The sequence below is a fragment of the Nanorana parkeri genome, unplaced genomic scaffold, assembly GCF_000935625.1.
Source record: "Nanorana parkeri isolate BGI_ZX_2015 unplaced genomic scaffold, ASM93562v1 scaffold1469, whole genome shotgun sequence".
Lineage (NCBI taxonomy): Eukaryota > Metazoa > Chordata > Amphibia > Anura > Dicroglossidae > Nanorana > Nanorana parkeri.
In genome coordinates, this window is record NW_017307737.1 from 358114 (window position 1) to 369411 (window position 11298).

At 46.2% G+C, this 11298-nt stretch overlaps 1 protein-coding gene and 1 long non-coding RNA gene across 2 annotated transcripts in view; one reads left to right on the top strand and one right to left on the bottom strand.

Annotated features, from left to right (window-relative positions):
- Positions 1-512, top strand: part of LOC108798421 — a 9640-nt gene extending 9128 nt beyond the window's left edge. Inside the window, exon 3 of the long non-coding RNA XR_001941947.1 lies at positions 428-512. This is a non-coding gene — a long non-coding RNA (uncharacterized LOC108798421). The remainder of the gene's footprint in view (positions 1-427) is intronic.
- Positions 447-11298, bottom strand: part of CTNNBIP1 (catenin beta interacting protein 1) — a 25821-nt gene continuing 14969 nt past the window's right edge. The window contains exons 5-6 of the mRNA XM_018570169.1: positions 10814-10904; positions 447-596 (exon numbers count right to left, since the gene is read on the bottom strand). Of these exons, the coding sequence (XP_018425671.1) occupies positions 538-596; positions 10814-10904 (150 nt within the window). The 3' untranslated portion in view covers positions 447-537. The remainder of the gene's footprint in view (positions 597-10813; positions 10905-11298) is intronic.

Here is an 11298-nt window from a genome sequence, read left to right on the forward strand (position 1 = left end):
AAAAAAAAAAAAAAAAAAAAAAAAAAAAATGCAATTACAAAACAAATCTAAAAAACATTCTGAAAATATCCGATGGGGAGCACAGAAGCCACAAGCAGCCATCCCACGGCCGGTTTCACGGCACATTAAAAAACAAAAAAAACGGTATTAGTAGCGAGTGTAGGGAAACGTTGCTATCCAGGAAAAGGGAGCGTCAAAAGTAACAAAAAATAAAAAGTTACGGAGGCAATAATAAATCAAGGAGATAAAGGCATCTCCGCTGAGATGAGTTTGCTCTTGCGGTGGCAAGCTGCTCCATTTCCCATGATGCCTAGGGGTCCGGGCCTCTCCGGACGTGGAATTGGTGGAGGCAGACACTAGAGGTCGAAGATGAGAGTCTGTCCGATGAAAAAGATTTTCGGAAACTTGAAGGGGTCATAAAAACAAGGGAGGAGGGCAACGAGCAATCCAGATATATGGCGGCCTCCCCGCTAGGATTGAGTGGTGTCTCTGGTTTGCCCATCTGTGCTCTAGGAAGTGAATATGGCTGCTGCATTGTTACTGCCTTCGGTCTTCTGCCTCTGATCTGGAGAACGCCATGACCACATCCTCAGCACCTGGAAGACAGAAGAGAAGAAAGATAAGCGGAAAAGGAATTAAAAACACTTGACATGTCTTGTCTATACAATGGAGGCAGCCACGCTGGAAGCTAAACAGAGAGGAGGATTCTGTGTATCTGTTCATTAGAGGCGGGAGACATCTCAGAGGTATGAGGCATCGAGCTATTCTTGTAAGGTCTACTTGCTTAAAGCTAACTACATATACAGATTACATACATACAAGGGATCTGTATTGCCCAACAAAGAGTTTGTATTTCAGTTCTGAGATCTACAAAGCTCTACCAGAGTACGTAGCTAGGGCGAGCCAACTGAGTCACTCACCTCGGGCGCGGGGGGGCAGCCAGGGATCAGCGCGGCAGGGAGAAGAGGGGCGGCACAGCCTGCAGCTTCTCCTCTGGATCCCTACTGCTCCCCCAGCCTGTATGGGCAGAGGTATCGGGGATCAGAGGAGAAGTGAAGCGCAGAAGCCGGTGGGGGAAGCCATCACTTTAGGATGGCTGAGCGGTGAGGAGAGAGAGGGGGCCGCTCGGCTAGGATCTGACAGCTGCCGGCTCTCTCTCTCCTCACCGCTTGGCCATCCTGAAGTGACAGCGCTCCCTCCTCTGCCAGCTTCAGCGCTCCATTTCTCCTCGGATCCCCGCTGCCTCAGCCCATACAAGCGGGGATCCGAGAAGAAGCTGCAGGCTGTGTGGCTCAGGATGGCAGAGCAGAGGATCGGTAAATATCAGTGATATGTACTGATCCTCTTTGTGCACAACAAACACCGGAGTGATCAGCTGATCATTCATAACTGGGGACGACACATAGAACTCTGTGTCCACAGTTATTTACAAACAGTGGAGTGAACAGGAAGTGCTTTACATCACTTCCTGTTCATTCACGAGTTTCTGAATGGGTAGTAGCACTCAGTACAGAGGCTTCTCCCCATTCAGAAACTGGTTGATAGTAAATATTTTCTGAATGAATGGGAAAGCCTTTGTACTTCCCATTTATTTATAACACAGGGGCTGCAGAAAAAGAGTTGAAGTTTTAAAAAGGAAAACATCAGGGTTCTGTTTAGACCCCTCATATTTCCCGAAGAGGGGTGAGAAAGTACTACGAGGAGCATCCATCGAGGGGTAAGAAAGTACTATAGGCAATAGACATTGAGGGGGTGAGAAAGTATTAAAAAGGGACCTGACAAGCAAATCGATGCCATTTTTTGGCATTTGAAATAAGCGGCACTGTCTAACACACACACACACACACACACACACACACACACAGCACCTTTGTAAGATAACACATGGGCAGAGTCTGCTTTGTTGTGAAGCATATAGGAGGTTGTAACTCAATACATAAAATCAAGCAGAAGCAGTGCAGAGGTTCAGGGGTTGTTGCTCCACCAAACATTAAGATGCATAATTCCGTTAGAGCAGAATGGTCAGACTTATTCGAGCTGACGGGAAAGTCCACAACTGCTCACATAACTGCTCTTTACAGCACTGCCGTACAGAAGACATCTCGGAACACACAAACCATGGCCATCGCGGGGGAGAAAGTGCAATGGGGATTGGTCTACAGCAAAGTGTGATCTAGGACGGGAAGACCGTGCCGCATTCTGCTCCTGTTAGCCAAGGACAGGAAAAGTGAAGCTGCAGTGGCCACGGGGATCATCCAAATGGATGAGAGAAGATTGGAAAACCCTTGTCTGCTCGGATTAATCTCCGGGTTGTGTTCATAGATGGTAGGATCGAAATTTGGCATTGCAGCGCCAATCCATGGATCCATCCTGTCTTATAAGAACGGTGTCATCTTGCTTCCACTTTTCCCTATCCGCGGCAGACTTTATTTCGGGAAGCCATGAATAATTTAAGTAGAAGCTAGCAGTCATTTCTTATTTTTTGCTTGTGTAATAGGACTGATAAAAGCTTACAATCAGATCTCTGACTGTGGCACAATATGATGTGATGTGCAGAGAATCACGACGCACGGGATGAAGACACAAACAACAGCTATGTGGGCTCAGACTTATGAGGGCTGCGAAGGGATAGGCAGCTGCTGGGCTGTGCCAAGAAACATTTAATAATCCTCCCCCCAATCACAATCCTACTGGGAGCAGCCGCCGTCACCGGCCAAGCGAGGAGACTGCACGCTCGTCGCCATGGCAACTGGACGGATAAGCTTTGAGGGCAGAGAAAGCTGCAGGTTGGATGTTTGGATACCTAATGAGCGCAGAACATCACAGAGCGGCGAGGAATCATTAACCGCTCCGCGAAGTGGCTTTCAGCAAAAATGCCCCTGCGACCCCACAAACACGTCACACGCTTCAATGTTTATTATATACAGTGCTAATATTTCCTTACGTTTTAAAATGTGAAAACACGGGTGAATGTTGAATGTATCGATAGGTGTCGGAAAGAACGCATATAGGGAAAGAAAAGCGGCACTTTAAAAACAAAAGGCTGCACAGTGGTCAAGTGTCAACCTCTATTCCTGCTGCTAAGTGACTACAAGTCCCAGCAGGATGTGGCAGCTGGTATTTAGAAAATGTGGCTGTGGATCAGGCTTGCGAGGAGGTGGAATACGTCATTCATCCGGACAATGCTGAACCAGTTTATGAGTGAACTAAATGCTATGAAAACAGATCAATAGCAGGGCTGCAACTAATCGAATATTTTTTCGATTAATCGGATAATTAAAATGATATAATATACCATCATTAATTTAAAATTAATTTAAAATAAAACACACAAATACCGTGTTACAAACAATGTTTACTTTAGAATAAAACTTCATGCACAATTTTTTGCAAATTGCACTGCACCACTCAGCATTGCGGTACCATGCGTTCCTGTGTAGCCAATCATACTGTGGGTGGGAGGAGAGTTTGGGGTGCCATTGAAATAAATAGCACTACAGCGCACCTCCCACAGCAGAATTTGTCAGGCACAAACCGAAAATTACTTTTTTTGCCACCTTTTATAATAATAATTTTTAAAAAATCGTATCGTGAGCACATGGCGCTTGAATAGCTTCAGCCAGGAAATAACGACTGCCAGGGGCAAGATTCCGCAGATAGCAGCTAAATGTAAATACAGCAGGTAAGGGGTGGGTGCAATAGCCAGCCTATCGGTCATTTTAAATTGCAATAACCAATAGCAGCCTGGATATTGCACCCGCCCACTGCTTGCTGTGACCTCCTCCTCCCAGTGTGGATTAGAGAGCTGGGGGATCCAACTAATCGATAAAGAGAATAGTTGACAACTATTCTCATAATCAATTGGTTGCAGCCCTAATCTATAGATCCAGCAATATCCTCTAAATGGGCAATTAGAAGTTTCCTGTAAAAAGTTATGCTTGGTCCTGCCCGTCCCCCCTCCCTATTGGACTGTGAGGCCACCATCACATGACAGGACTAATAGGGAGGTCCAGTAAGTTGGGGCACAGCTCCACTTAAATAAGAAATGGTAGATTTGCATGTAACCTTCTCTGCTGTATCTACTTATCATTCAGACTTGTGGTTTCTACTACAGCAGGTAGGCAAATTCTTGCAACGCCTCATGGGACTTGTAGTTTCACAACAGCTGGCATGCCGAGGTTTCCTACCCCTACACTCGAGTTATCCTCTTGCCTATGATGTTCATCACTATATTGGGCCAAGTCTACTGTTAAGAGTTCAACGACAGCTGGCAAACGACAGAAGATCCAATCCTGTCTGGAAGATCACATGCCTGATGAAGGGTCCCGAAGCATTGTTTTTCGATGTGATCATGGAACAATGAAGAGCTCTGCACAAGCCGACACAAGTCAGTGTGCGGAGGACATACCTTATTGATGTTATACACCGTGACCAGCTGGGAGTGCAGCACCCTTCTAACCAGTGGCGCAACAATCGCCATAGCGACCGCTATGGGGCCCGGCCAGGCATGCCTTTGATGCCGGGTGGGCCGCTACGGCGTCTTGGGTGCTGGCTGTCACTGACATAGCTCAGCAGCAGCTGTGAAGGAGAATGTTTCCCCTTCACAGCCGCTGCGGAGCTGTGTCAGTGACAGCCAGCAGATGCGGCAGAATAGGCCAGTTACACCGGCGTTTGCAGTAAAGAAGGAGAGGCAGAGCCCAGGGACGGAAGAGGAGGCAGGGGCCTGGCGGCAACCACTGAGGTGGACAACGCTGACAGGTAAGAGGCGTGCAGCCCAACTAAGACCTTGCAGAGCCCACCATAGAGAGTCTATGGTGGGCTCTGCAATTGGCATAACTAGCAATCATGGGGGCCCCATACAAAATTTTGCTATGGGGCCCATGTGATTTCTAGTTACGCCCCTGCTTCTAACCAAAGGGTTAATTCCAGTATGGTGTACAAAAGGTACCTCATATTTCTGCAGAGAGCTCCTGCCATGATAATATAAAGCCGAGCTGAAGAGGCTGCTCATTAGGCCTGTCATGGCAGTGCTGCAGGTGGGGAGAGGCCTCCTTGCCATGCTCCAGAAGAGCAGTGAACGCCAGGTGGAGAAGGTCAAAACTTAATTTGGGCTGAGCGGCTCTTCAAGACGTAACACCATCAGGGACGTTCAATTATTGATTAGCACGGCATGCAATACCAATAATACAGAAACCGATCAGGAGGTCTGCAAGTGACATTTCTTCTCCTACACAAAAATAAAAACCCGCCTACACACATGCTGTTATCTGCTCCGCATTCAATGTCTGATTTTTTTTTTTCCTTAAACCAAGGTTTTTCCTCCGCTGTCAGGGCTATTTATATCATCTCCACCTAAAGCAATCTGTTGCAGATTAATAAGCTGCTAATGGTCTAGAGTCAAGACTACAGCGAGATGTCTGGCGGCAGGTCGTGAAGTCTACAAGGATCAGTTTTAAAAGGAGAACTCCAGGATTTAAAAAAATAAATAAATAACCCTTGCAGTGGGGCTACCCCTGCACTGCAAGGGTTAAGGGGCCGTTTGGTCTAGGAGGAGAATATAAGAAGAAATGATCACCCGATCCTCAGTCCCACCTGGCTGCTAGACCTTTCCTAACAGACCCTTCTCCCCTGGGCTCCGGTGCTCTGAAGGACCGGTGACGTCATCAGGTCTCATACAGGTCCATTAGATGAGATGACCTGAGGTACACACCGAAAGGTACATTTTTTTTAAATCCCAGAGTTCAATTAAGAACAGCACAGAGGAGGCGCCTAGGTTCCTCATAGAGACCAGATTCCATCAGACGTTGGTCAAGCGCAGGGGGTGGGCAACTCCAGCCCTCCAGATGTTGTGGAACTACAAGTCCCATGAGACTTTTAAAACTCCGACAACTACGTGCTTGGCTTCCAAGGGCCGGAGTTTGCCTAGCCCTGGCCCAGCACAATTTAGAAAATGAGGGCAGCCATGCATGCTTCTCTCCTTCAGCCCTGTATTAAGAAGGGGATGTACTGCAGAGACAAGTCTATAATTGTGCCTCTATATAGATCGCTGGTTCGGCCACACCTGGAGTACGCGGTCCAGTTTTGGTCGCCGGTACTGAGAAGGGATGTCCTTGAACTGGAGAGAGTCCAGCGGAGGACAACCCAACTAATTAGGGGAATGGAGGACCAGAGCTATGAGACAAGGCTACTGAACTTAAACATGTTTACGCTGGAAGTAAGGAGATTAAGGGGGAATATGATTTTCATGTACAAGATGTTCAATGGTGACAGCAACATTGGCAACAAACTCTTTAAGATTAACTCCATTACAAAGACTAGAGGCCACCACCTAAAGTTGGTGGAGAAAAAATTCCAGCACAAGGGGCGAAGGGGGTTCTTCACAGTAAGAGCGGTTAGGATCTGGAACTCACTGCCACCGGCAGTGATTTGAGCTAAGGCCCCATTCACACTGAGCGACTTGCGATATTGAGCGACTTTTTCCTATTGGGCTGTATGCAATTAGGAGCAAAATTGCTCGAAAAAAGGGTCATGTAGGAGCTACAAACGATATTGAGCGATATTGAGCGACAAGATGTGTACAGCTCCATTGAAATGGATTGGAGAAGCTACATCGAGCGATATCGCTGCAAAAATCGCTCAGTGTGAATGGGGCCTAAGAGTGTGGAATTGTTCAAGAAACTTTTGGACGATTTCTTGAGGGACCGTAATATTCAGGGATACAAGTATTCCTAAGAATGAGATTATGCGTGGACCTATATGGCTTGGACTTGATGGACGTATGTCTTTATTCAACCCTAAATACTATGTAACTATGTAGCGCGTGCCGATTTCCCCAACCACGCTGGATGGAGGAATCTCCCCTACAGGATTCTGAATTCAGCAGCTAGTACCTGCGGCTGTCAGAAAACCCGAATGTGCATTTTTTCCCCCCATCATGTTTGACCACATAAGTCTTCATTATTATGAGAAAATGCTCCACTCAAATAAAAAAATAGGTGTTTCTAGATGATTTATGTTTAACAATGTCTTGTACCTTTCAGGAATTTAGACAGATTTAGATTTTCTACTTTTGTGTTGTTGCCATTATGAAGTGGGGAGTGTGATCCCCGAGATGCCTTGGCTCTTTTATATCTTAAGAAAGTGTTGTAGACGATCACCATTGATGCGACACCCTTACCGCTATCTACAAAATACCTGAACAGTGACTGCATAGGACTGACTGTCTTAAATTTTGGCCGATTCCGCAGAAAGCAACCAAAATTTGAGCCATGTATGGCTATCCTTAGAGTAATCATCTGATTGGTTAATACAGACTACAGAAGAGGCTTGTAAACGTCTTGCACTGGTAGTTGATGAGAGCTCAGTTCCTAAGGATGTAGGGACACCCCCAGAACTACGTCTCCTAAATATCCTGCTCCAAGACAACGTGTAGAACGCCTGCTAGGTGTCAAGGTAGCGGCACTACGTTTCTGGGAAATAAATCAATGTTACATGTGGATAGGGACAGAGTGGCTGCTGTTTGGGATTTCAGTACAGTGAAGGCACAGTGTTGTCAGCCCAGACAGGAATTTAGGAACACGCTGGATTTCAGGCAGATCAACAGGTATATTTCTGTACCTGCATCAGGTCTACATATTTGATCCACTAAAGGCTGGACTAGCAGCGTTAAGCAATGTTGCCGGTTTCTGGAACAATGCATATTGAGAAATCAGAGACATCCAGGAAACGGAGACTGCGTATGACAGCCGGCCATGTTCCCTGTCTGAGCCTGTTGTGTCAGGTGCCTATTCTTGTTAATCACATCATGTCTTAACGGAAACAGAAGTCTGCTTAATTGCATGGACTTAATTAAAATCTTCACAGCAGCTTTGACAAACGCAGTCATGTGAATCCCAGACGTCCCCGCGAACGCAACCGAAAGCCAGGCTTCTTCATTTATATTCAATAATTGAGAAGGATCTGGGAGGTCTGGCAGACCACAGACTTCATAAGAACAGGCAATGGCAAGCTGCACTTTATAAAGCAGAAAAATATTCTTGTGCGATGGAGACAGAGATCAGGGCAGGAGACAGAGATCAGGGCAGGAGACAGAGATCAGGGCAGGAGACAGAGATCAGGGCAGGAGACAGAGATCAGGGCAGGAGACAGAGATCAGGGCAGGAGACAGAGATCAGGGCAGGAGACAGAGATCAGGGGAGGGGACAGAGCTCAGGGGAGGAGACAGAGATCAGGGGAGGAGACAGAGATCAGGGGAGGAGACAGAGAAATCAGGGCAGGAGACAGAGATCAGGGCAGGAGACAGAGATCAGGGCAGGAGACAGAGATCAGGGCAGGAGACAGAGATCAGGGCAGGAGACAGAGATCAGGGCAGGAGACAGAGATCAGGGCAGGAGACAGAGATCAGGGGAGGAGACAGAGATCAGGGGAGGAGACAGAGATCAGGGGAGGAGACAGAGAGATCTACCCTGTACAAAGCATTAGCAAGACCCCAATCTACAATATGAAGTCCAGTTTTGGCCTTCAGATCACTATAAGGATTTTGTGGAATAGGAGAGAGAAGAGAAGTAGGGCTGCAACCAACTAATCGATAATAATCAATGCGATAATAATCAATGCGAATAGTTATCAACTATTCTCATCATCGATTAGTTGGGTGGACCCCCTAGCTCTCTCCTCCACGCTGGCACAGCAAGCAGTGGGCGGGTGCAAAAGCCAGCTGTATAAGAACCCCTGCTGCGATTAATACTTCTATTATCTTTTAGCTGTACAGGCATCAGCCTCCCTGCAGGTTGAAGCTGAGCAGGACTAGACATGTCCTCTACAAAAGGTGCAGGTCACCATTGATCCTTTCTTATCAAGCAATGGTGCAGCCTGTTAAACCATCTCTGTATTATGTCATGTGCACAGTTTCTGCCAATGCTTTGTGTGCTTAATGCGCCCAGCAAGTCACGGGAGTGACATTAGCCATTGTAACCTATGTAACCCACCTGAGCCCTGTGGCTTTTGTGCACATTGACAATGCTAGGGAGAGAAGACTCAGGTAGAGGATTTTATTTCGAACAAGTGATTGTTTGCTCTGCATGAAGTTCCACTTTTATGAAACCCTCTCACTGATATCAATAGGAAGCAGCAGAAATGCAATGCCAAGCACACTGCACAGCGATAAGCTGGCAAACACCACTATGGCAGCTCCCAGTGCTATAATGGAGGTAAGGCGGAGTGGCCAAGGTCAACTAATGGAAGTCTTTTAAAGGAAAATAGATCTCCCTTGAAGTCCTTGCTCTTCTCCGAATGGTCTCGGGTTGAACATTTCTGATAATGAAGCAGTGAAGGATTTTGCATTGTACACCCTATTCAGCAATTCAACACTTGTAACCCTTACAAAAACTTAATTTTCTTTTTTACCCAGAATGAGTACAACAGCAGCCCCAATCTTTCACGTGGCTGAATCATTTCACTCTTGACTGAGCATTAACATTCATGCAGAGGCAGATTTCATCTGTCTGCAGAAACTTGCATATGTTGCGTCAGCACAAAGTCAAGAACAAGCCCTACAGCAACCAGGTGACACATTTTATATACAGATGGACCAGCGGAGTACATCAGTGACACCTAGTGGACGCTGTGTCGATGTGCAAGACAACCGAGAAGTCCAGAGCCTCCTTCCCCAAGTCATAAGCCGCATACTAATTCCAGTGTTAATCATCTTTGTGAGTCAAGGGGCAGGCTTGGAATTAGCAGGCAGCATCTAGGACGAGTAACAGTTGCTCATAGAAGATATTTGGGGTAACAGCAGATTCCATTATCAAAACAAATCTAAGTGGGAACTCGGTAATACTGTGTAATCATGATGGTAATAGCTGCCGTGTCAGCTGGCAAAGTCAGCAAGAAGCATGCTAGTACCTCCAATAGCCACTAGGTGTCACTATGTGCGGTCTCTCTACAATAGAGCTACTGTACAAGCAGCAAAGTTAAAACTACAGCGCCACCTAGTGGACAAACTCCATAACGGATTACAGAATGTTTAGAGAAGACTAAATATAAAAGACCAAAAGAACCCATACATACACAATCATTATAAAATGATTAGGGTTATTTTTGCACAATAATTTATTTTAAAAATGACAAGGTCGTAGAAGTTCTCCATCTGCTCTGTTGTACTTATTTGTATTAGTGTTGTACATAAGACAGAGCAGCTAAAAACCGGATTGCTCTGTCCATACATATATGACACAGGGAGATCCATTCATATTAGGACTATCATTGAGTTAAGGAAGTTTGGTTTTAGAATGCCGCATCTTTCACACAATTAGTTATTGGAGCTTGTTTGAGCACAGTTTCCGTGGCTTTCGTCACCTACCGATCCGTGGACTGATATTTGGCTTGTCTTGCCAATAGCAAACATACAGTTAAGCATAACGGGGTGCAAGAGATTGGGGAGACTGCATGAACACCTCACCTTGTATAAGACGTTGGTGACAGGGCAGCAGTAAGCAGAACGAGGATTACTTTAGTCCTCTGTCTGTTCAGCTTTCTTCCAATTCACTTCAGAAAAATAAGAGTTTTGTTTTGGAAAAAAGTTTTTGGACAGCTTTGGTTTTTTTTTTTTTTTTTATGAGTGAAGCAGCGCCCATGGTATATATTTTCCCTTTTCTTATTGGCATAAAATTACAAGTTAAAAAAATGTAAATAATGGAGTCAACCTGTGACAACAGATCAGCCAACAGAAACTTGAGACAATGCGTGTGACCCAATGACTTGTATCTGTATATGTGATAATCATGGTAGAGGCATCCTATGACTGAACACTTACCCTGATCAATGGAGTGCTGGGGCAGCTGGCTGAGCTGGCTGGTGACCACTCCAGCATACGATCGCAGGAATGCTTCCTCACTAGGGGTGAGCTATGAGAGACATTGAAAAAAGCAGGTTAATTTGAGAGACCAAAGAGCTCACACTCACAGGTGGCTTTTGAAAACTTCCATCAGGGTGCTGCTTTGACTTCCAGCTACAGCACAGAAGGATGATGTCCCCTTACAATGGTGGTCAGTGGGAGAGAGGTCCCCTTACAATGGTGGTCAGTGGGAGAGAGGTCCCCTTACAATGGTGGTCAGTGGGAGAGAGGTCCCCTTACAATGGTGGTCAGTGGGAGAGAGGTCCCCTTACAATGATGGTCAGTGGGAGAGAAGTCCCCTTACAATGGTGGTCAGTGGGAGAGAGGTCCCCTTACAATGGTGGTCAGTGGGAGAGAGGTCCCCTTACAATGGTGGTCAGAGGGAGAGAGGTCCCCTTACAATG